Source organism: Copadichromis virginalis, linkage group LG23 (genome assembly GCF_057382275.1).
Source record: "Copadichromis virginalis isolate Kocher_CV1m ecotype Utaka linkage group LG23, C_Virginalis_male_GT1.1, whole genome shotgun sequence".
In the NCBI taxonomy this organism is placed as follows: Eukaryota; Metazoa; Chordata; class Actinopteri; order Cichliformes; family Cichlidae; genus Copadichromis; species Copadichromis virginalis.
Window position 1 is genome coordinate 36422839 of NC_140639.1, and position 27130 is coordinate 36449968.

At 42.6% G+C, this 27130-nt stretch overlaps 1 protein-coding gene across 2 annotated transcripts in view; it reads left to right on the plus strand.

Annotated features, from left to right (window-relative positions):
- The window catches only part of xirp2a (xin actin binding repeat containing 2a), a 91917-nt gene that overhangs the window by 22191 nt on the left and 42596 nt on the right, over positions 1 to 27130 (plus strand). For both annotated transcript variants that reach the window (XM_085447628.1, XM_085447631.1), the window contains exon 2: positions 18029 to 18137. In XM_085447628.1, the coding sequence (XP_085303754.1) occupies positions 18029 to 18137 (109 nt within the window). The remainder of the gene's footprint in view (positions 1 to 18028; positions 18138 to 27130) is intronic.

Below are 27130 nucleotides of genomic sequence, written 5' to 3' on the forward strand. Positions count from 1 at the left end.
ACTCTCACAACAGCTCGTGGATTACTCATTTATGGTTTGGTGACTCTTCTTTTATCAGCTGCTTGTTGTCTTTGTGGTATTTCAGACAAGTGTTGCTAACAGAGTAAGTGTAGTGTGCAACATCAACACTCATAACATTGTTAAGCATGTTTTTCCTGTGTCATCTTTACTTTTTTTACTTTCATTAAGAGGATGGAAAATTCAAATTTGCCAATACCATTATATACATTCAGATCATTTGGCACGTCTAAAAGCTAGTAAAACACTCTGAAAACAGTAAAAAAATAAACACAGTGGATTGAGGTTCAACTACACCTCCACCATCTTGGTTATGTTCTCAGGAGGGTACTCCTTTTGACCAGATTTTCAGATTTGTTCTGTGCTATTTATGTCTACGCAAAACTACACATTTTGCATCAAAGGTGTTTCTTTTTACCCAGGTGTGTCAAATATAACTTACTGTTTAGTCATTAAGCATCCAAAATGAAGACCAGAGAGCTGTTTTTAGGATGAAAGCTTACCATTCTAAAGCTAAGCAAAGGGGGGAAATCCATCAGAGATATTTCAAAAACATTGGGGATAGTCAGCAGCACAAACAAACTGGCTTTGCTGTTTCAACACTTTTTGATGGCACTAAATAAGAAGCAAAGAGCAAATACTGTTTGAAAGGAAAAAAATGTCCTGCGTGGATGTTTTGGTTTTCCTTCACAGCTGCACTAGTTTAACATTGTGTTCACATTTGGTTAGGCTTAGAAAAAGATAATGATTTGAGTTAAAATAGCACACAATCACAACATTACATGGGAACAATAACTGTGAAAGGATACCCACTACTCCCTTGCAATGTGTCCAAGTCTCCATATGCAATGTGTGTGTGGACAGGGTTGTAATGCAGGGTGATGAAACTTGTTTTCAGACAGTCTTTCTTAAGAGTCAAACTGTGTTTAAGTTTTATCACAGAAATGATGATTCAAGGTATAGAACCTTCGAGCGGTTTGTTAAAAGACTTTTTGGTGTGAAAGAAGCGACTTAGCAACTTAAGCAATTAGGGACAATATTTCTTTATATAGAGGAGATGGTGCATTAGATATAGTTTTACAGTCCAACAAGAACTTAATTTAATCCTTGGTTCATGCCCAATTATCTCCAGCCAAACCCTAGTTGAAATCCAAATTGGAGTGGAGAGCTGACCTTTGTGAAAACATAAAAACCACGTGATTCAGTTTAAGACTCCATCCAAGCTGAAATGATATCAGTTTGTTACTGGGGTACAGCTGAGACAATACCCTACACCCATGCTGTCTCTCCAGGGATGTGAAAAGTAAAACCTTTAGACTCCAGTCTTAACTGACTTTTTGAAAGGGTTGATTTTCACAGAAGGTATGCCATCGAATGGAGACAGGCAGAGTATAGCTGTTGAAGAGAGCGAGGTGGACAGCTATCTAAAGAGACTCTATGTGTCTTGACACATCATTAAAATCATATGAGCACTTCTTGTTAGAGGACATAAATGTCAACAGCAGATGTGAAGGAATCAGTGAAAAATGTAAAGAGTCCTTACATGTGTGATGATGAACTCACAGTTTCCCCACATGCTCTATGCTCAGGTGGTGTCTCCCTCTAATAGGCACTGCTGTAAAGGTGCAAGGTTACACAGTGTTAGTGTTTCCAGTTGCCATGGTTTCACCATCACAGGTCTGACTGTCCCCTTTGTCAGCATCTGTCACATGTGAAATGGTCCCAGATGGCAAGCACTGATTTCATTAGCTGAGACTCTTAAGAGGATCCACTGATTTTTTTTTTTTTCCTACAGGGATTATCTCTTGCGACAGGCTGGCCGACCACATTTCGACAGATTTCACCAGGCCCTGTCCCTTATTAACTCTATCACTCTGTCAGATGCCCAGAGAGGCTCCCCCACCTAATATAACTGCTATCATTATTCCCTCTTCCTCCTTCATGTGTAGCAGCCTGTGCCAAAGGGAACTTATGGTGGGGACTTAAAGCTACATAGCACTTGGTTAAAGTTGCATGAGACATTGTGCTATAGCACCGCTACTGTTCATCATGTTATTGTATTTCAGAAAATGGATAACAGCAGTCCTCACTTCTAATTCCTGAGGTCAAAATTTCTGAGTTCATTCAATTTCCTATAGCTAACAAATGTGTTCCTTTTCCTGTAAATCTTGATAGCACCCAAAGAAAACAAATATATGATCACAATTTATATTGCACTTTTATGAGACTTTACCAGTTTTGTACAGTGAAGAAAAAACATTAAATAATTTCATATTTCTTATGTATATGTCTGGAGTTCAGACCATAGGATGTTATCAGAAACAACATGCAATCGACACATTACTGACAGAATAAACTTAAAATGCACTTTTGTTGAGTTGGTGGGAAGCTCATACAAACAAGAGTCCATGCAAAATCAAAACAGAGAGATTAAAAGGATCCAACAAACTTAGCAATAAGCCAGGGACCTATTCAGGTTCAACAAACCAAGGAATAATGCTGACAGACTAATGATGAAAAGTAAAGCAGACCCCAAAACAATAATCCATAACATCATGAACGACCTCCAATGAGGAAGGGTGGAAAAATGACATTCCACTGTTTAAAGGAATGTCATTTTTCCACAGTGTCTTTTGTCATGTCTCCTTCTCCTCACCCCCAACTGGTCATGGCTGATGGCGGCCCTCAGCGAGCCTAGTTCTACTGGAGGTTTCTTTCTGTTAAAAGAGAGTTTTTCCCCCCTTACTGTGCCCAAGTGCTTGGTTTTCTCTCTATTATTGTAGGGTACAATAAAAAGTGTAACATTGTTGTGATTTGGCATTAAATACATAAAGCTGAACTGAACATAACTGGCTGCTCCAGTCTGCAGGGCAAGATACAAATCCCAAGTTGCTCTCTAATGCGTCTATCTAAAGTATGAATGTTCGACAGAAAGCATTTCATAGAGAAAGCAAAAAAAGTATTTGCATGAATGAGTGTAAATGGATGAATGAGACAAGTTGTATAAAGTGCTTTGACTGGTCAGATAGAGTAGAAGAGTACTATATAAGAACCAGTCCATTCACCTTTTTGGAACAGACTAAATCATTTTTATTGATGATGTAATTTATGACTGTCTTAGCAGAATGAATATAGAAGCCTAATGCAATCATTTTGTCTTCTGTCTTCTGCTACATTAAAGAGAAGTACATTCAAAATATTTGAGAACAACTTGATCATACAGCAAAGAATGAAAACACACTCAACAAATAACTTTTTCAGGGGGGAAAAACAGAAGGTTTTGGACGGGCCAAGTCAAAGACCATATCGGCTTGGCTGTAATCAATATTCTGTTTAAAAGAGTTCATTAACTCTGAGGTCAACAACTGACTTTTCAATTCCAAAAAGGTGATCAGGGTTAGTTCAAGCAGATACATGAGTAAGGAAAGAAAGCCATCTCCATCAGAGTCCAATACTAGGATTCACCATGGCAACAGGTAAGTAAAGAGCAAACCCTCCGTTTGAATCCAGTGGATCTAGGAATATGAACATGTGACAGACCTTGATATTTATTATTCTGCCCCTCGGTTGTTACTTTGTTGGGTTTCTTTGGCTGGCGCATTTCTCAGGTTTCCCAATAGTGGGCAGTATTACCCCTTCAGTTTGTGGCTTCTTCTTTGGTTGTTTGGTGTGCGCTACACTGCCCCCTTTGGTGATGTGTTGTAAGCAGCAGGCAAAGTTCACGCGGGCAGTGTGAGAAAATGCATGGAGCAGAAAACAAGCTGCACAACTTTAAGCCCAGTTTACATCGTTGGGGAGTTTGTTGAGCCATAATCTGTAAGTAAGCAATGTCTAACTTCATTTTCTGTAAGATTGTTACTTTCATGTTACTTAAAAGGTTATTTGAACGTATAAGGAAAGATGTTAATGGTGAATGTAAAGCATAAGGAAAGCTATGTTGCTAACTTCTGTTTTGTTTACAAAATATGTTGATACTGATGCTACGTATTATTTTACTGTATGTTCACAGTCTTACAAATTAAAAGAGGAAAAAACGGTCTTCAGTTAAAGACACAAAGACAAAGCGATGTGTCCTGTCGTTCCTGGAACCATCTCCTCTTATGTTAAGCTCGCTGCATAGGGTGAATAGCCATACATTCACCTGAGGGCAGCAGAGTAAGAAGATTATCTACCTATCAAGCACCCAAGATGTCTCAGCCTGAGGCGTCACCGCCTCTCTCCCAGATGGTGGTCCGGTCAGAGTGCCACTCACGCTCTTCACGCTCTTCACGTCGTTCATCGGCCAGTCAAGCTGCAGCCCGAGCCAGAGCAGAAGCAGAAGCCGCCCGCACTAGAGCACAGTACGCCAAACGCCAGATCGACATGGAGGTTGAGAAGGCACGCATCGAGGCAACACTAAACGCTCTAAAGAAGGAGGGTGAGGCTGAAGCAGCGCTCGCCGCAGCTCATGTCCTGGAAGCGGCAGCCGATGAGGAGCATGACGCCGTTGACCTCACAGAACAAGGAGTCTCCTCTAAAACACCTCCTTCCATCAGACGCGCTCAAGATTATGTGAACGCTCACTTCGCTAACCGCAGCTTGGTAGTTAATGAAGACGGAAAGCCTGATACAGGACAACTGGTTGGTAATAACGACGCTCAGCATCTACGACAGAGTCAACCACCAGTTGCCTCCTCTCCAGGTGAACATCTCACTGACTTTGTAAATCAGAAGCAACCAAAGTCCCCTCCTATAAACAGAAAAACTGACATTTCAACCGAGCCTAAATCTTCATTGCCTCCAAAGACTGAACTCTCAGATCTCACAGCCTATCTAGCACGCCGTGATCTGCTGACAGCGGGATTCAAGGTTTTTGACAACCGTCCTGAGTCTTACTTGTCCTGGAAGTCCATTTTCTGCAACGCCATAGAAGGCCTCAACCTCAAGTTCAGCGAAGAGCTTGACCTTCTCACGAAGTGGCTCAGCGGGGAGTCACTACAACATGCGCTGAGGATCAGGGCGGTCCATGTGAACAACCCACACGCAGGTCTTCAACGTTTGTGGCAACGCCTGGACAAAAGTTTTGGTTCTCCAGAGGTAGTCGAAGCGTCACTTTTCCAACGCTTACAGTCTTTTCCAAAAATATCTAATAAGGACACTCACTTATTGCAGGAGCTTGCAGATCTCCTGTTGGAGTTAGAGTATGCACAAAGTGAAAATTATCTACCCGGCCTTAGCTTTCTGGACACCCCAAGGGGGATAAACCCGATAGTGGAAAAGCTCCCCTACGGACTCCAGGAGTCCTGGGTGAAACAGGGGACAAAATACAAAAGGGACAACGGTGCAGTTTACCCACCTTTCTCATATTTTGTTCAGTTTATAAATGATTATGCAGAAATGAAAACAGATCCTAGCTTTATGTTACAAAGTCCAAACATAGTAGCTCCAAAACCTGATAAGCCATTGTTGAAACCAACTAAATACAGAGGTGCGGTTGCAGTGAACAGAACAGATATTAGTCAAACAAATGTCACAACTCGAACGTCAGTTCTCAACCCAGACAGACAATGTCCTATTCACCACAAGCCCCATTCACTTGCCAAATGCAGGGGTTTTAGGTCAAAAACACTAGATGAAAGGAAAAGCATCCTCAAAGAACATGCTATTTGTTATAAGTGTTGTTCTTCCACAGGTCACCGAGCTAACGATTGCAAAGCCATTATCCAATGCTCGGAATGTAATAGTGACGCTCATGTGTCTGCTATGCATGCTGGTCCACCTCTGTGGACAACCAAGGACTCTAACCTCCTGCCTCAAAGCCACGGCGGGGAGTCTGATCCTTCAAGCCCTGTAACCACAACTGCTTGCACAGAGGTGTGTGGCCCAGCTCTGAAAGGCAAATCGTGCTCTAAGATTTGTTTAGTCGACGTGTATCCCCGCACAAATCCTGAAGAGAAAAGGAGGATGTACGCCATGTTGGATGATCAAAGCAACTCATCCTTAGCCAGGTCTGCTTTCTTCGACATGTTTAATGTAAAAAGCGCTATGCTCCCATACACCATGAAAACATGTGCAGGTTTGTCAGAGGCTGGAGGACGCAGAGCAACTAATTTCGTTATTCAGGATGTAAATGGGGAAGTGTCCATGGTGCTGCCCACACTAACAGAATGTGATCACATTCCAGATAATAGAGATGAGATACCCACCAAGGAGGCTGTGTCAGCTCACCCTCATCTACACGCACTCGTTTCACAGATCCCTCCTCTGGACCCAGCCGCGGACATTCTCCTCCTCTTGGGCCGGGACATCATCCAAGCTCACAAGGTTCGCAGTCAGGTAAATGGTCCAAACAGTGCACCTTATGCCCAACGCCTCGATCTGGGATGGGTGGTTGTAGGCGATGTCTGCCTCTCAGGTGCCCACAAACCCACAGTAAACTCTTTCAAGACAGACATTCTGAATAACGGGCGCCCTACCTTCCTTAGCCCCTGTGCAAGCAAAATCTATATAAAAGACAAATACACAGAAAGCTGTCCTAAATTCGAGAAGACACAAGCAGAAGTAGGCAGACACATTTTCCAGCAAACAGCAGATGATGACAAAACGGCTCTGTCAGTAGAAGATGCATTATTCCTGGAAATTATGCACAGAGACTTTACTAAAGATGAGGCGAACAATTGGGTAGCTCCACTCCCATTCCGCTCCCCCAGACAGCGTTTACCCAACAATAGGGACCAAGCCCTCAGTCGCTTAATGACGCTCCGCAAAACACTGAAAAAGAAACCTGAAATGAAAGAACATTACATTGAGTTTTTAGACAAAACTTTCAGTAAGGGCCACGCTGAACCAGCTCCAGCTTTAGCTCCAGAACAAGAATGCTGGTATCTCCCTAGTTTTGGCATTTATCACCCTCAGAAGCCAGGAAAAATTAGGGTGGTTTTTGATTCAAGTGCGCAATACAACAATGTTTCTCTCAATGATGTGCTACTAAAAGGGCCAGATCTCAATAATACTCTTGTGGGAGTTCTGATGCGTTTCAGGTCCGACCCATATGCAGTCATGGCCGACGTGGAGCAAATGTTTTACAATTTTGTTGTCAGAGAAGACCACCGCAACTACCTTCGCTTCTTGTGGTTCAAAAACCATGATCTGGATGGAGAAGTACAGGAATTCAGGATGAGAGTCCACGTGTTTGGGAACTGCCCCTCCCCATCAGTGGCCATTTACGGACTGAAACGAACAGCGATGGAGGGAGAAAAAGAACACGGCAATGATGTAAGAGAGTTCATTGAACGCCACTTTTATGTGGATGATGGACTAAAATCATTTCCTTCCACTGATGAGGCCATCAACATTCTCTGTGGGGCTCAGAAGATGCTGGCTCAGTGTAACATACGCCTGCATAAAATCTCATCCAACTGTCCTACCATCACAAACGCTTTTCCAAGTGAGGACCTTGCAGCTGACATGCAGGGCCTTGACCTTGGGCAGACACCCATGCAGCGAAGCTTGGGCTTGGGCTGGGACCTGTCTACAGACTTGTTCAGGTTCCAGATAACCGTCAATGAGAAGCCCTTTACCAAGCGTGGAGTATTGTCAGTCGTTAATAGTGTGTACGACCCACTCGGCTTTGCTGTCCCTGTCATTGTAGAGGGCAGGGTCATACTCAGAGACATTTCCACTGACATTCGTGAATGGGACACTGAACTCCCTAAAGACAAATTACAACAGTGGCAACAGTGGAAACACTCTCTCAAACATCTACAACAACTTGAGATTCCCAGAATGTTCACCTCAATACCACTCTCTGCAGCAGTAACTAAGGAAATCCATGTTTTCTGCGATGCCTCTACCAAGGCAGTGGCCGCTGTTGCCTACCTTAAACTCACAGACAGAGATGGTCATAATGAAGTGGGCTTCCTTCTCGGCAAGGCACGGCTTGCCCCAAGACCAGACATCACCATACCCAGACTTGAGCTCTGTGCAGCGGTCCTGGCTGTCGAGGTGGCAGAGTTGGTCGTGGACGAGCTGGACGTCGCAGTTGATCAGGTGAGCTTCTATTCAGACTCCAAAGTAGTCCTTGGTTACATCTTCAACACAAAGAGGCGTTTTTACATCTACGTGCACAACAGAGTGGAACGCATCAGGCGATCCACACAAGCTCACCAGTGGCATTATGTGCCCACTCACTTAAATCCGGCTGATCATGCCACGCGCGCATTACCTGCTGAGCAGCTTTCTACCTCCACATGGCTCAGTGGACCTGCTTTTCTTACCAAGTCAGAAATAGGTCAATCTCAGGCAGAGTCGTTTGATCTTGTAGACCCAGAGACTGACAACGAACTGCGTCAGGAGGTAACTACTTGTGTTACCACTCTTGCAAAGAATGTTCTCAGTAGTGCCAGATTCGAAAGGTTTTCTAGTTGGAATGTACTACTGAAGGCTATATCTAGACTCCGACACATTGTTCAGTCCTTTAAGCAGAACATAGAAGGCACCTGTCAGGGCTGGCACAGCTGTAGTGAGCATTTAACTGAAAAGCAGCTCGATCAAGCTAAGATCATTATCATTCGCACTGTCCAAAGAGAAGTCTATGCAGAAGACATAAGACAGCTTGAAAAGAGTATGCCCCTCAAAAGTTCAAGCCCACTTAGCAAACTGAACCCATTTCTTGACACAAATGGGATCCTCAGAGTGGGTGGGAGACTAAGACGAGCACAGTTGACTTCAGATGAAACAAATCCGATCCTCATCCCTGCCAAACACCACCTTGCCCAGCTCATTATAAGACACTTCCATGTGAAAGTATGCCATCAGGGCAGACATTTTACTGAAGGAGCAGTCAGAGCTGCAGGCTTTTGGATTGTGGGAGGAAAAAGAGCAATAAGCAAAATGATATTCAGCTGCGTGACATGTCGAAAACTAAGAGGCAGACAGCAGGAACAGATTATGGCTGAGCTACCAGAGGATAGGCTGTCCACTGACCCTCCGTTCACACATGTAGGGCTTGATGTATTCGGTCCCTGGTCTGTCACTGTCAGAAAAACGCGTGGTGGGCAAGCGGATGCAAAGCGATGGGCAGTCATATTTACGTGCATGAGTACACGGGCCATTCACATTGAAGTTATAGAATCAATGGACACGTCATCATTCATCAATGCCCTGCGTCGTTTTTTTGCCATCAGAGGTGCAGTCAAACTTCTTAGGTCCGATTGTGGGACAAATTTTGTGGGTGCCTGCAAAGAGCTGCAAATAGACAAACAGGGCTGCTACAACAGCAAACTAAACAGCTTTCTTGAAGACTCTGGCTGCAAATGGCTATTCAACCCCCCACATGCGTCGCATATGGCTGGCTCCTGGGAGCGAATGATTGGGGTCACACGCAAAATCCTTGATGCAATGCTCCTAGAACACAGGAATGCAAAGCTTACCCATGAAATACTAGTGACCTTAATGGCTGAAGTCACTGCAATAGTGAATGCTCGTCCGTTAACAGCAGTTTCTGCAGATCCAGATAACCCAGTCATCCTTACCCCAGCCATGCTGCTCACGCAAAAGGTTACGACCCCACCAATCCCACCAGGTCAGTTTGGAAACAGTGATCTGTTCAAAGCTCAATGGAGGCGCGTACAATATCTCGCTGATGTCTTCTGGAGACGATGGAAAAAAGAATACATCTCAGGACTTCAGGACCGCCGCAAATGGAAAACAGTAAAGCCTAACCTACAAACAGGAGATGTTGTTCTTTTAAGAGAGACACTCGAACATAGGAACAACTGGCCACTTGGACTTATCACCAAAACCTTTCCCAGTGAGGATGGGCTTGTAAGGAAGATAGAGGTGAGGATTTTCCGCAAGGGTGAAAACAAGTGCTACATAAGGCCTATAAGTGAGGTTGTGCTATTGGTGTCTAAGGATTGTACTTAGAAGCAGAAACTTTGTTTCATTGTATGTCACTTGCCTTTTACATGTTAGTTGAGGGTGACATTCCATGGATGTCAGGCGGGGAGTATTCTGCCCCTCGGTTGTTACTTTGTTGGGTTTCTTTGGCTGGCGCATTTCTCAGGTTTCCCAATAGTGGGCAGTATTACCCCTTCAGTTTGTGGCTTCTTCTTTGGTTGTTTGGTGTGCGCTACACTGCCCCCTTTGGTGATGTGTTGTAAGCAGCAGGCAAAGTTCACGCGGGCAGTGTGAGAAAATGCATGGAGCAGAAAACAAGCTGCACAACTTTAAGCCCAGTTTACATCGTTGGGGAGTTTGTTGAGCCATAATCTGTAAGTAAGCAATGTCTAACTTCATTTTCTGTAAGATTGTTACTTTCATGTTACTTAAAAGGTTATTTGAACGTATAAGGAAAGATGTTAATGGTGAATGTAAAGCATAAGGAAAGCTATGTTGCTAACTTCTGTTTTGTTTACAAAATATGTTGATACTGATGCTACGTATTATTTTACTGTATGTTCACAGTCTTACAAATTAAAAGAGGAAAAAACGGTCTTCAGTTAAAGACACAAAGACAAAGCGATGTGTCCTGTCGTTCCTGGAACCATCTCCTCTTATGTTAAGCTCGCTGCATAGGGTGAATAGCCATACATTCACCTGAGGGCAGCAGATTTATCTTAAATAGGAGGGCAGGAAGGAGAACCCACTTTTACTGAGTTACTGCTATTGGTAGTTACTGAACTAAAAAATGCAGAATGGCTTTCCAAGTATTTAATGAATGTAATGTTTTATCACTAAAGCCAAATGTTAAAAGAAAGGCCTCAGCTTTTATAGATTTGAAAAATTTCAGCATAATTTTGGGAGGATGAGCTATTTTAAATAAAGAATCTCTGTTATCCTTTTCCATGTTGGATCCATCCTGATATGCAAGTGGACTTGAATCAAATACAGTTTGCTGCACCATTACACAGTCTATGATAATTTTGGGTGGTTGGTCCAGTGGTCGACCCACTGAGACTGATTTAGATGATTTTCAGTGGAAAGTATGCAGAGAGTCAGACTCTGAATTTCAGACTCCGTACTTTTGGTAATGTTGACAGCATAATGACTGAATCTCAATTTGTGAGCAGGTTTCAACAGAAAATGCTCAGATCACAGACTGTCTGCAGGCTACATTTAGACTGACTTCAAAATACATTTCGTTATATTTTTAATGTTCAATATGTGTAACATATTTTTTAATAAATCATAAAAAATGACAGTCTTGCAATTATGATTAGTGTTATGATTTTAGTCATAATACTATGTACAACAAATGGCTTTTAACCAGCTGAGAAATACATCTTGATTTAAAAACATATCAAATGTGTTCATGAAAAAAATCTGCACTGAATTAAAAGGCTTGAGTGTTCAGTGAGTAATTAACTGCTAATATCTACAGTGAGATTAAGTATTATTGAAATTACTATGAGTCACCAGTGCTACTTCTCAGTCGCCTAAAGATGCACATGTGGTATAAATGTGAAAATCTTGGATGACTTTTTTCATAAGTTTTCACATGTGCAAATCTTTCAGAAAACGTGACCTCTGACCTTGGTAGTAGGTAGTAGATGCACCTATTGTTTCAATTTGAAAATCCTATCTCGCCTCGTTCTTGAATTATCACATTCACAAAGTTGGGTGCGCACAATAGCTGCCCACCCATCCAACCTCTTACAGCTGAGGGGTAGAAAGGAAGATGGCATATAAGAAAAACAGCAAGTTAAACTTGGTGTATTTAGTGATCACCAACTCTCTGGCACCACCAGGAACTCCTGCCATGTCCATTAAACTGGACATGGCAGGAGTTCCTCATTAAAGCTTTTATGACTAATGTGTTAAATATGTTATTAAAACTTTCTTATATCACCAGTGTTGGTCAAGTTACTTGAAAAAAGTAATCAGTAACTAATTACTGATTACTTCCCCAAAAAAGTAATCCCGTTACTTTACTGATTACTTATTTTCAAAAGTAATTAATTACTTAGTTACTTGGTTACTTTTTAAAAACACGATTTACAACCTGAATAGGTGATAAAGCGATAGATCTTTCAGCCCAATTCTACTTTTTCTACATAATCCATCATATAAAATGTAATCAAATGGAAAAGTCCCTTTTTAAAACTTGTTTTATTAGTTTTAATCTTTTAACTTTAAATTTAATTATATGCAACATTCTCTGACTGGAAGAAATTTGTTTAATATATAAACCTATTTTCTGCACATTCCAGCACATAATTTATTTATTTTTTCCTTTTACACTCACTCTTTCAAATAGATGCAAGTAAAACACAGCAGAAAATAAATAAAGTCAAAGACTAGCTGTCCTTTTGCTCTATTTTCACCTGTAAAGCAGGCGTTGGGTAGGCGGAGGTTTACCCTGGTGAAGGTGTGCCGCGGTGGTAAGTGGAAGAATCCGGGAGTGTCTCTGTGAATTTCCCATTATGTCATAGTGCACTCGGTGCTTGCTTGGAAGTTTAGTTTTTTTTTCGCTGTAAAAAGAAGTTTTCTTCCCACGCACAACGGACACTAATGTTTTTGTCACTTTTTTTTTTTTTTCGCCTGTCCCATTTGGTTCTTTAGCCATCAGAATTGTTGTCTGAAGACCAACAAGGATACCCAATGGATTTACTTTGCCAAATGGATCATCGTGGCATTGCTGTATTGGTCCATTTGGTCGATCTTTGTTTTTATTATTTATTATATTTTATTTTCAGATGTTACAGACGGGACAGACATGAGTGAGAGATAGGAAAGGGAGAAAGAAAGAGGAAGGAAAGGAAAAACAGAAGGGGAGAGGGACAGTGAGAAAGGGGGGAAGAAAAAAAATAAAAATCTCCTGGATCACCTGTTGAGAGAAGAATAGAAAACAAGCAAAAAAAGACAAAAAAACCAAAAAAAAACAAAGCAACATACTAAACACAACACCATCGCATTAATCTAGCTAAGTGTAAACAGCAGTAAATACTAAATATTCAATGTTGTTGTGCAGCACGCAGGACAGATGTGCTTCGAAGTAGCAGCCAAGAAAGGTGTAATTTGGGTCTACGAGCAGTGAACACCCGTGTGCATACCTGTGTGGATCAGCGCGCTTGTATTCCAAAGGTTTCTCCATGTAACGATCTGCTAGGGAGTGTGGGGGGGCCACAGCCCCGTCCTCCAGGGTGTGAAGCAGGTATGGAGGAGATCAAAACTCCAGACATCCAGAGGCCCCCAGAACACAAGAAACCATGGAAGACCAACAGAGGGGCAGCCGCGCCACTGTTCCAGTAAGAGCTGAGGAGAGTCCCAGATGAGGGTTCACTCAGCAGCCGCGGAGCAGAAGCCAGGGGGAGTTGCAGTGACGCGCCCGTGAGCTCCGCCGGCCGCCAGCTGTGCCTGAGTGACCGAGCCCCAGGCCGAGAGGCCGGGGGCACCCCACCCCCGAAGGGGCCCGAGCGAGCCCCAGGCTCCAGGCCCCGATAAGCGGCCGCCAAGGAGTGAGCCGGTGTGTACCTGGACGCCCACCCCCAGACACAAGGAACCACCAACGCACCGACACCTGAGGGAGTCCGCCACCGGCAGGGGAAGTGGTGGTAGGTGGAGATAGGCCTCCAAACCTTGGAGGGCCTGAGGTGTCCCCAGAGAGGTGGCGTCTGATACCCAACCTGACATATAGACACAGACATACAGGCACACACAGACACAAACATCCATTCCCCCCCTCATGCTCTCATATGCACTCACTCCACACTCAACCAACGTGGAGACAGACATAGAGAGACGCTGTACACACGATCACACTCCCCAAGCGTACTCTACAAACCGGGTCTAGGTACCCTTGCCCCTGGAGGGGGGAACTGCACCCAGACCCAGGTGGTGTTACCCTTTTCCCTGCGGTGGGGAGAGGCAGACCACCCCGACTCCGTAGCAGCAGGGAGGCCCCACACTCCAGACCGCAGTCGGACGGCCAACTCCACCTAGCCCTCCCGCTCCAGCAGGCCGCAGAGAATGGGGGTGGGAGAAGACTCCAAACCTCCCTCCACTCGCTCATTGTAGTGTTGATGCATGTGTGTTCTAAGGTGCAATTAAAACCCAAGAGGGCATGGAGCTACCTGCCAAGGAGCAGCAGGTAAGCGCATAGTCCCTCCTGATAGCCCTCAATGTCTAAGTGTATTTAAAATTGAGAGGTGGGCAACGACGCCAGGGGTGAGGTGTACACCCTGATGGTAATTTGGACTCCGTGATTGTGCCCACCCCCAAGATCCTATATGTATGTGTAATGAGAGTGTGAATAATGTGAATGTCTAAGTTGTGGGATAAAATTGAGGCAGAGGCAGCCAGAAGGGGACAGAGGGGGGGGGGGGGGGTAGCCTCCTCTGCACCCTGGTGACATACCCCTACTCCAAGGCCCTGCATGTGTGGGTGGTTGTGGTGGAGCGGGAAGAGAGAGGCAGCTGGAGATGGGGAGGGAAGGAAGGGAGGTGCAGGTAACCCCTCCCTGGGGCCAGCTCCCCCGCTGACCCCAGTAGGCACTCCCACACTCCGTGACCCGCCAGGGAAAGGGGGCCCAGGCCCATCCAGACCGGGGCCCAGTGCAGCAGCGCCTCCCGGCCCCACAGAGCCCGGGACAGTCCACCCAACCCCACCACAGAGAAAACTGCACCCACCCCACCATCCACTCATCTTCCAGACTACATAAGACAGTAAACGCCCAGGCTGAGATCTTCCTCCACCTCTCCTGTATCTCCCCCTCCTGCAGAGAGAGTTCCTGAAGAGAGGAAAGCTCCTGCAAGATGTGACCATCTCCCCCACCAGTTGAAGAGCCCCCCAGGTGGTTCGACGCACTGGCGGCACCCTGCTCCAGGGCCGGGCCCCCATGCACCCACCCGCCCACAACCCCGGCAACACACCAACCAGGATCCAAGCCCCCGAGGCCCGGCCCGGGCCCCAGCCCAGAGACGGAGCGCCCCCAGAACCTCACGCCCATCCCGGAACCACCCAGGGCCAGCCAGGCTACCAGGTCAGTAACCCACGTCCGTCAGCACAGACCCTCCCCTAGCCCCGCTGCACGCAGCCGCGAGGAAACAGTCACCTGAGAGCCAACAGAGCCCCCAACCGGACATGACCGCTACCCCGGGTTGAGCCCCCCAAGGAAGATGCCTCCGGGGAACCCCCCGACGCCCTAAGCCTGTCCCTACCCCCACACCAATCACAACAGTGAAGGTGGGACCAAATTATGACCCCCCACCCCCACTAGGTGATGGAGCTGATAAAAGGAGTCCAGAGCAATTGATCTGATGTGGTGGCAGAGGCTGTATCAAGACTAATGTAATCTAATAGATAATTTCTATATTGGTTAGAATTAAGATTATTTTTATTTTTCCAGTTCATGAGGACTGTTTTCTTGGCTATGCATAGGGCAGTGAAAATCATATGGGCTATATTCTTTTCTGAAGTGACATTATCTAAGCTGCCCAGTAAACACACTAAGGGGGAGGTTGGAATGTTACATTTCAGACACTTCGATAAGTCTTCACATATCTCGCGCCAAAACTTTTGCACTGGTGGACAGAACCAAAGAGCGTGGATGTAATTGTCTGGTGTATTGCCTTGACAGTGTGAGCAGTTGTTGGAAGATGTAAAGCCCATCTTGAACATCCGATGACCTGTATAGTGCACTCTATGTAGTATTTTGTATTGTATTAATTGCAGACTGGGATTTTTAATTAATTTAAAGGTTTTTAAGCAAATCTGAGACCAGAAGTTTTGGTCTAAGCTGACTGATAAATCTGCTTCCCACTTTGCAATAGGAAGGGATATTGATTCATCTAATTTAGAAAGTGTTCTGTATATTTTAGATAATAATTTGGGGGATTTAAGAGTAAGAAAATGTGCCGCACTTAGTGGTGTTTGTAATTCAACTTGACTGAGGTTAAATTTCTTTTTTACTATGGATTTAATTTGTTGATATTCTAAAAATCTTGTCTTGTTGATCACATATTGTGCAACTAGTCTGTCAAATGGAATAAATTCTGTTTTGTCACTTTTTATGGAATCAAACTCAAAGTAACGTCAGTACTTCCACGCTTTAAAAACTGCACGCTCATACTCTCTCCTGCACTCAATTTATGATCCATTGTTGATCTGCACACAGTTGTTGTCACGAACTTCGCACTTGCTTACGTCACTGTCATGAGACATTCTCGCAAAAAAAAATCACGGTTTTAGTAACGCAACGTTCCTACGGGAAAGCAACGGTAATCTAATTACCGTTTTTGCAATAGTAATCCCTTACTTTACTCGTTACCTGAAAAAAGTAAGCAGATTACAGTAAGGCGTTACTCTCTGTATATCACACATGTTGACTGACGTAGTTAGGAAGAGAAAGCTCATCTGTCATTAGGATAAATGTTTCCACACTAAGCACTGCTCATAACTGTAATAGTTGATAACTCTCAGTGGAAGCAGAACCAGTGGAAGCTAGAGGTTTAGCTACATTGTGAATGTACAAACAATTATCTGCAAGCTGCTGGCCTCTCAACTTGATAAGTTCCAGGCATTATGCATGGGACAGAGATACACCCTTGAGGAATCTTAAAAAATTACAATGACTCCATTGTCAAGCTGCATCAATTCTGCCTCCAGAGACAATAGCGAACGCCAGCCACAAGATGGAACAAGAACAGATGTGTGAGAAGCTGTATGACACGCAGCTGGTTGTTTACACATGTACACTATTTAAGATAAAAGGACAGAGAATGCTTTACTTTGGTATGTTTAAGTGCTCTCACCAGCTCACCATATGTATTCACAGTTTATTGAAGAGTAAATAAACCCATCAGATAGTCAAGACAAGTAAATGTTTAATGGCTCCTTCAGTGGCATTCACTCCTGCAACCAGCAGTAAGGAAATCACACCAGCACACATTTTTCACACAGTGGCCTTTAAAGCATACAGTTGCACAGTACATCTTCCAGTGAGCAAAATATCATTGTGTTGTAGACAACATACTGAGTATAAAAATCAGCAGTCAAACTTAAAGCACTGGGGAGCTGCACTTTCTGATTTGAGCTTTATTTGATGTGAGTGCTACTTCAGCAAGCCAGGGACAACAGCAGTGACAGAAAGAGGGAGATTATGCTTGCATCCCTGTATTCCCATGGTGTGTGTCTGTGTATGTGATACCGAAGGAAAATATGCAAATAGCCATGCATGTCTTTCAGGGATTTGCTAAATGAGATTTTTGAGGACAATGTTTTGTCCTTTGCTGCATGTACTGAAATTATGGTTGACACCTTCAGCACAGTGAAATGAGAATAAGCAAGACAGACACAGGTTTGCATGCATGTGTATATGTTTCACACGGTTTTTACGTGTGTAGAGCTGAGAGTGTTTATTGTCCTTCTGTGTCGACGCCCAACTAGGTACTGTCGAAAAACCGCTGTGGGAGATATATTTGATTTGCAAATGAAAAAAAACACACCCGCACATTTGCAAAGAGAAGGATACACACACTCAGACACAGGTGTGCTTGTTCTCTGTGGGGATGATTTGCAACTGAATAGGCATGTTGCAGTGGCTGACTTCTAAGTTTTGACAAAATTCTTCCTGGGGAAAAACAAGCACAAGTACACCAAGGACATGCTGCTTACCAGTGTACCTCTTATCAATAGCAGCCTGTGAAAGCACTTGCAGTTAGAGCGAGAGTGGCTCCATTAAAATTCAACCAAATGCTGTTTACACTAACTTTCCAGTCAATGCTTAATGTTTAAATTGTGTTCAAGGTTGGGTCTGGTTGCACTCAGATATCCGTGTGTAGTTGTGCATATGTGGAGACTAGATGTCAGTACCTCGGTCTAACTGGAGCTTAAATGTCACTTTGACTGTATTTGAGGTATGTATGTAACCATGTGTTTTTCTGTCTGTGTGTGTATGTGTGATAGGGTGTAATGACATTGCCATGCCAGCTGGTTTTGATGACCTGTAGAGTCACTTCTCCATCTTGCTGTTGAAAAAGCAAGGTGTTTCCTCTGATAGTCCTCTGTCTCTCTCTGTCACTCTGACCAGGAAGTCCCAGCCATCCACACCTACCCAGCCAAAAGAGTGAGTAGCAGCCTCGCTCAAACTGACCTGTCAACAGATCATGCCATGGACTCACCCCAGGATGCTAGTATTAGTGAGTATTTTCTTGTTTTTCATTTGCAAAGCTTTAAAGTTGCTGTTTGTTTGTTTTTTCATAAAGCTTTGATGCAGTATGAGACTTGTTATAACTCATGATAGCTCTGGAATTGCATCATGCTTACACTACTCTGTCATCCAAAGAACCGAGTCTGCAGGATGGTTAATGCAATGTTTTGTCCTATTTGTTCTATTAGATAAATATTTGGCAGAAAGCAGCTTTTGAAAACTAGATTGCTCATTTCCAGATAAGGCTGCCTCCTTGGCAGCTTTTTTAATGGGGAGCTTGGGGCTCGCTAGATGTGGTGCTTTCTTTTTTGTGATAGCAGTAGTATGGCGGGTACTTGCACTTTGCCTTCCACCGATAGCAGTGAACACACACGTGGAGCTTGCAGTAAGATTTACAGTTGCTTGCAATAAGATTTAAGTGTTGCTGAAGTATTAAAGTATTAAAATGAAACTGCGCAATTTAAAAATTCAAACACTGGATTACAGTAGAGCGTGGAATCTGTGACACTTTTATTTCACAAAGGTGAAATGCTCTGCACACAAGAAAGCAAGCTGTATTCAGATGAGATTAAAATCAGTGGGAGTGGTTGGTTATTTTACTAAGTGTTCCTGTTGGAAATTTAAACTTTATCAAATTACAGAATTTAATCATGGGCAATATATAGCAGGACAGCAAAAAAACCTGAAAAAAATCACCTTTCTTTCATACACAAAAAAGTCTCATACAACTTGAGATGTTATAAACTCCAATACTCCAAAGTAATTCTGCTGATTATTATGTGTTACCCATAACCCGTATAGTAACCCATAGCAGAAAGCAGAAGTTGTGTATGCAAAGTGACATATAAAGATAAGCCTATAAAGTAAAGTAATCCAGTAAGATGTCTGAGGCTACATTACAGACAGGACTTGCTAATGGCTACAGTAACTAAAGATTTCAAGGCAATGTAAAGAATTATATGTTCAAAATGAGCCAGAAAATCAAGAGCAGTACATCCCTGCAGCAGACGCTACTGTTCTAGCTGTAAAATAGTGGTCTTACAAGTGCTCCATACTAAATAAAAATTACTGACCAGTGCAGTTAATATTGAAAGGCTCCCAGCTCTCTCAGCAAAAGATTTTTCATCCATGCTAGCTGCTCTGTCAAGTTGAATTTAGGTGGAGCAGTGCTTTGATTTTACTGCTAATCAGTGATGGGAATAACGGCGTTACAAGTAACGGCGTTACTTTTTTCAGTAACGAGTAATCTAACTAATTACTGTTTCTATCATTACAACGCCTTTACCGTTACTAACGAGCTGTCTTCAGCTGTCTTCAGCTTACCGCATTTTATACCAGTTGCATGGAAGTAGCTGTCTACGTAAGTAATCTGGGCGCTACAGCTTTAAGCTACAGAGCCCCTCTGATGACATGGTCCAAAAAATAAATAAATTGTGGCCACAAAATACTACTTCGTGCCTTCGAAATAGTATAACGTGCCCACGAAATACTTATGTGTGGCCACGAAATACTATGCACGGTGGTTAGCACTGTTGCCGCACAGCAAGAAGGTCCTGAGTTCAATTCCACCATCAGCCCGGGGTCTTTCTGTGTGGAGTTTGCATGTTCTCCCTGTGTTTGCGTGGGTTCTCTCCGGGTACTCCGGCTTCCTCCCACCGTCCAAAGACATGCAGCTTGTGGGGATAGTTTAATTGGATAATCCAAATTGCCACTAGGTGTGAATGTGCGAGTGAATGTGAGTGTGAATGGTTGTCTGTCCCTGTGTGTTGGCCCTGCGACAGACTTGCGACCTGTCCAGGTCGCAAGTCTCGCCCTATGACAGCTGGGATAGGCTCCAGCGCCTCCCGCGACCCTGAAAAGGATAAGCGGAAGCGAATGGATGGATGGATGGAAATACTATTTCAAGGGCACGAAATAGGTATAACGTGCGCACAAATTGGGTATAACGTGGCAAGGAATTACGTATTTGTGGCAACAAAATAGATAACGTGCGTACATCATATTGATACAATTCCTGGAGAGCTGCGTAGAGATATAAGCATAAGAGTAGGCTAAACCTATACACCATGGACAAAGACAGTATGATTGAGTTTTATTTTGGGCTGGGGATGAGCTACAAATGCATTTTGAAAAGCCTGCAATGCAAGGAACCATTATTACAGAGAGACATTTAAACAGGACATTGAGAGCCCAGTTGCTTTACAGACGTAAGTAGGACCTGGACGCTGGGATAGATTTTATTGTTAACCAACTGCAAGGGCCTGGGAAGGATCACGGTTATCGGTCAAGTGTTTCGTGGGCACAAATTAGCATTTCGTGCGCACGTTATACCTATTTCGTGCCCTCAAAATAGTATTTCGTGGGCACAAATAAGTATTTCGTGGGCATGTTATACCCATTTCGTGCTGACGAAGTAGTATTTTGTGGCCACAATATATTTATTTTTTGGACGATGTCATCAGAGGGGCTCCATATTAAGCAGCTGCACGCGCTCCCAAGGAGGCAATCACTTTCTGGCAGACTATCACTTTTTGGAACAACACCTGGAGCTAGGGGGCAAAACAATCGCATGAGTGCTGCTGTTTGACTGAGGAACAATAAATTAGTCGTGGTAAGCCAATCACATGACCACTTCAAGATGACAAAGCAACAAGCTGATATATACCAGTTTTTAAATTGTGTTGATGGGCCACGTAAAACCAGAGTCATGATAAACAATATATCCAAGTGTTTTTTCCTCAATAGTTTCTTCACGTTTACTGTCTAAGGACAGCGCTAGCAAGCACTCTCTGCTTATGAAAATAAAAAAACAAAACAAAAGCAGCCCGTTGGTGTTGGTGGAAAAATGCACCATGTCGACCAATCAAAAAAAAAAAAAGATATGACAACATGACATTTGGTTGTTTAGGAAGACGGGGAAGTTTTAGGAGTGACGGCGAGAGAGAGCGTGAGAGAGAGAGAGCAAGTTTTGAGATGTGAGAGATTTGTGACGTTTAGCGTGTTCGGAGTGTGTAGTTCATGTGTTGTCTTGTGTAGTTAGTGTGTTGTGTTTCTGAATAGTTTCTGGGATGCTTAGAACTCAAATTGCACTGCTTAAAATAGTTTATTTTGATGCACATGCTGTTTTCTTTGCAAATTTGCATCATAGGATTGTTTTTCGTTTTTCCTGCAGTATATAAAAAATGGTGTATCTCAAAAATAAAACTATGAAGACACTCAAAATAAATTTCCTGTTATTGTAAACTATTTTTTGCAACGTTTTGTATTTAAAGTTTCGAGGGGTAAACCTCTTGAATTTCTCCAAGTAGAAATATATATAAAAAACAAAACAAAAATGATTTTAAATTTTTTTATGTAGTTACTATGGACTTAATGCATACATAATATTAAAATATGGGCTATAACAGTTGTGTTGATGTATAGCAACTTGAAATGCTCCCAAAAATGGCACTACAGCATGTAAAAATATAAAGTAAGCTCTGGCGGCCTTGGTTCTATGGTAGGTCTTAAAGGGTTAAGTGTATATTCGTCTTAGTTTTAGTTCAGCTGTGGGTTCTGTTTATGGTTATATTTCTTGTTTCAGGTTATCCTGCTGCCCTGCGTTGTTGTTACGTTTTTGTCTCTCTGTTCTGTGTTTTAATGTTCAATTTTGGAAGTTTCTTGTCTTTTTACTTTTCTATCTTGTAATGACAGCTAGTGCAAACTGACACTATAAATGAGATTGTACTGAAATGAATTTTAAAAGAATCAGAATCAGAACACTTTAATAATCCCTAAGGAAATTATGTGGGTTACAGTTTTTTAACAGTACCAGACTACAGTGACGAACTATTTAAATAATACAGTATATTGCAGGGTTTACAAAGATGAGGCTGATTAGAGGAAGAGTGTTTTTTGTGCATCTCATAAAGGAAACTTAAACTTAAGTGCCTGAACCAAACCTACTGACAGTACAGCCTGTAGTATTTTGAGACATTTTTTTCAAATTTTCAAATGTGCAAAAATTTTATGATGCTGGGAAATCATCCAATTTATTCGGTTTGGTCTTTTGGGGTCCATGGGTATTTGTGCCACTAACCAGTAGTTAATCAAGCTGGTGTATTGGAGAACAGTGGCTTGTTTATACACGGATTAGTTCAAGAGTAATATTAAACTTAATTTGGAATTGTGCTTCTGTCCATATGACTGGACAAAAATGTATCATTTTCAGTGCTGGTTTTAGTCACTGCCAACTCCCACGACAAATATCTGGTATAGCTTTATAAACATCTGCCTGCTTCTTCCACATATAGCAGTGGTGAGTGAGGAGCAAGAAAGACAAGACATTTTGCAAAACACTTTGCAGAAGTACAGAGTTTATGATTCACTTACTTGGCCATTCACGTTCTAAATGTAATCCACAGTTTGTATGAATGCAAAGAGTGTAACCTAACTTATTATTTTCTTATGTAACTATATTATTGATCTGTATAAAAGCTACTATTGTTGGGGGGGGGGTCGTATTTTTTGTGCTTTAGTGTGTCACTGACACTGAAAAATTGTGTCCAGAAGCATGTAGAGGATACAAATCTACAGATGGGTAGATGCGCCTCAGTGGTATCAAGGTGTATGCAAACTCATACTTCTGAACTCAGTCTTGCATGCTGACACTCAGCATATTCAAGTAGGCAGGCTGAGAGCCTCTCCATCTCCACCTTAGATCAATGAGGCTTTTGTGTCGCCCTGCACGTCTCTAAATCTCGGCACCACATCTAAAATTGGAACTTGTTGACGATCCCCAACGTTGTCCTGACTGATCGACAGCTTTAGTCTTGGCTGACAAGTTGACGGTGAAAACAGTGACAGATCAAATGACTGACAGTAGCGGTGAAGGGTATTGGTACTGAAGCTGTACCCTGCAAAGCCCCAAAGTTTAAATAAAGCACAGCAACAGCGTAAGTGTGCTTTAAACAGATGCAAAGCTCACCTCTAAGTCCCCACACTGGTTCTAAACAAGCATGCTTGTTTACATGTTGCCTCTCATATTGCACGACTATGACACTGTTGCTGTCTTTGTGGCATACAGAGTAGTGCAAAATAAATAGGATTTTATTTTTTTATTGTTAAATTCTGCTACTTATTCTATTATTTCACAGTTTTGTATGCGTGCTTGTATGTATGTATATATATAATACACACACACACACATATAATCTTTGGCTGGTTAAACTTGTCAGACATGTGCCCAAGAGAAACATCTCAAAATGCTGCCAATTGGAGGTAGATTTGCCAGAAGACTGTTTTTGTTTTAATTAATCTCTCAGATTTGCCTGGCAAATGATGATGTCTTTATATTATCATCCTGAAGGAAAACAAAGATTTTCTTCCTGCCAGTTTCAGATTTGATCCCCTTAGTGGCTATTATGTGTCGCAGATTAAAATCAAATGACGTTTGGCAATTGAATTTTGAGGTTTAACTATATCGTGTATGTGTGTGAGGTTGTTTCATGTTTATCAGTACAGTTGTAGGTTTGATATACAGAGAAGCGTATGTAATTTTTCTTTTTCATTGGCATTTAAATGAAACCATTTTTAGCTGTCTTATAGTTGTAAATGGTTATGATCCACAGATGTTTAACAAGGATTACACTAATAAAAACATGGCTCCTCTCTTCACTCTTGGTGAATATGTTGCTTATCTGACATACTTTTGACCAGGACACTGAAGTTCGATTATTTTCTCTGGTCATTGTCAAGGTATGCTTTCACTTGCTGTTGCTTTATTTATTTATTTATTTTTTACAAGATCAAAGTAAGTGTTGATGAATATATATGTATGTATGTATGTATATATTAACACTTACTTTAAGTTTTTGTCTACTTGTATTATTTTGACAAGTATAGAGCTTCTGCTTTCTTAAATATTAAATTTACGGAATCTCTCATTTTTAAATGCCTCATTACGCTGTTGTAAAGACTTTAAATCAGGGGTGTCAAACTCAAATACGCAGTGGGCCAAAATTCAAAACTGGAACAAAGTCGCGGGCTAACATTAATATTTATTGAAAAAAAAAAATCTTCCTCCAGATATAAGAATGAATCTTTTCTTATAGACTCAAATACGTTTTGCTGGAAAACTGAATATGGAACAAGCAAAGCTTAATACTAAACAATAAATATATTAGCTGTATAATACCAGTAGGCCAGCTGTAATAGTAATTTGGTATGGCTTCGCGGGCCAAATGTAATTGGGCCAGAGTTTGACACCTATGCTTTAAATGATGCTTTTGCACACAATTAACATTATAATAAGGTCTGTTTTTATTTTATTTCGTTTTTAAATTGTGTAATTTTGGTGCCTATGATATCAAGTGAAAGAAAAGCAAGAATCACAACTCTACATGTAAAGTCAAACAATATAGATGAAACTATAAGGTGAAATCAGGCAGTTATGTTTCACAAACACAAAAAAGTTAAAAGTAATCATATGTGAAATAGCTCAATGATTTAAAGACAGTGCTTGGCACCAAACTGCATATTGACCACGCAATCTAGCATATTCAATTATATGACATTATAATTAACATAGTTTTTATACTAAGGTAAACAGATAGTAAAATCTCTGAAAGTATCAATAAAAAAAAAAACAGGAAATGAAGTAAACATCTTATTAAAGAAGTGGTGGACGATTTACCTCATAGTTCAGTCCTGGAAGTGTCACGGTTTGCCGGGGCAAGCCGTGTGGAATTATGTAGGACCAGGACGCGGCAGCTCTGGTGCAGGTGAGTATTTATTAACGAAAGAAATACAAACAACAAAGGCACTGGGAACATGAAACTGAAGCCTAAACTGGGAAAAACTAACAAAACAGACCAGAAACGAAGATGCAGGGAGGTCCGGGGAAATACACATGGAGAGATGCAGGGAGACCGAGGGGAAACAACACAGACGAACCAGCAACTACCATGACAGAAGACACAACTTAAATACACTCAGAGAACACAGGGAGATTACACACAGGTGGGGAACACAGCTGGGAGTGATTAACGTGACAAGACTATTCAATTCAATTCAATTTTATTTATATAGCGCCAAATCACAACATAAGTCGCCTCAAGGCGCTTCATAGATACAGAGAAAAACCCAACAATCATATGACCCCCTATGAGCAAGCACTTTGGCAACAGTGGGAAGGAAAAACTCCCTTTTAACAGGAAGAAACCTCTGGCAGAACCAGGCTCAGGGAGGGGCGGCCATCTGCTGCGACCAGTTGGGGTGAGAGAAGGAAGACAGGATAAAGACATGCTGTGGAAGAGAGACAGAGGTTAATAACAGATATGATTCAATGCAGAGAGGCCTGTTAATACATAGTGAGTGAGAAAGGTGACTGGAAAGGAAAAACTCAATGCATCATGGGAATCCCCCGGCAGCCTATGTCTATTGCAGCATAACTAAGGGAGGATTCAGGGTCACCTGGTCCAGCCCTAACTATATGCTTTAGCAAAAAGGAAAGTTTTAAGCCTAATCTTGAAAGCAGAGATAGTGTCTGTCTCCTGAATCCAAACTGGAAGCTGGTTCCACAGAAGAGGGGCCTGAAAACTGAAGGCTCTGCCTCCCATTCTACTTTTAAATACTCTAGGAACAACAAGTAGGCCTGCAGAGCGAGAGCGAAGTGCTCTAATAGGGTGATATGGTACTACAAGGTCATTAAGATAAGATGGGGCCTGATTATTTAAGACCTTGTATGTGAGAAGCAGGATTTTGAATTCAATTCTGGATTTAACAGGAAGCCAATGAAGGGAAGCCAAAACAGGAGAAATATGCTCTCTCTTTCTAGTCCCTGTCAGTACTCTTGCTGCAGCATTTTGGATTAGCTGAAGGCTTTTCAGTGAGTTTTTTGGACATCCTGATAATAATGAATTACAGTAGTCCAGCCTGGAAGTAATAAATGCATGAACTAGTTTTTCAGCGTCACTCTGAGACAGGATATTTCTAATTTTAGAGATGTTGCGCAAATGGAAGAACGCAGTCTTACATATTTGTTTAATATGTGCATTGAAGGACATGTCCTGGTCAAAAATGACTCCAAGGTTCCTCACAGCGTTACTGGAGGCCAAGGTAATGCCATCCAGAGTAAGAATCTGGTTAGATACCATATTTCTAGGCTTTTCAGGGCCGAGTACAATAACCTCAGTTTTATCTGAATTAAGAAGCAGAAAGTTAGCGGCCATCCAGGTCTTTATGTCTTTAAGACATTCCTGCAGTTTAACTAATTGGTGTGTGTTATCTGGCTTCATGGACAGATAGAGCTGGGTGTCATCTGCATAGCAGTGAAAATGTATGCTATGTCTTCTAATGATACTGCCTAGGGGAAGCATGTATAATGTAAACAGAATTGGTCCTAGCACTGAACCCTGTGGAACTCCATAATTAACCTCAGTGTGTGAAGAGGACTCTCCATTTACATGAACAAATTGGAGTCTATTAGACAGGCTCAACCACCCAACTCTGGAGTGGACCATCACCTCACTACCTGGATCCTGGACTACCTCACCGACCGACCACAGTATGTGAGGACTCAGGGCTGTGTGTCGGACAGGGTCGTCTGCAGTACGGGGGCCCCACAGGGAACGGTTCTGGCTCCGTTCCTCTTCACCATCTACACTGCAGACTTCTCCCACAATTCCACCTTCCTGCAGAAGTTCTCTGATGACTCTGCAATAGTCGGCCTCATCACTGATGGGGACGACAAGTAGTACAGAGGTCTGACCCAAGACTTTGTGGACTGGTGCCAGCTGAACTACCTCCAGATCAACGCCAGTAAAACCAAGGAACTGGTGGTAGACTTCCGCAGGCACAAGCATTCTCCACTGCAACCACTGAACATCCAAGGTATGGACATTGAGGCTGTGGACAGCTACAGGTACCTTGGTGTTCATCTGAACAATAGACTGGACTGGACTCATAACTCAGACGCCCTCTACAGGAAAGGGCAGAGCAGGC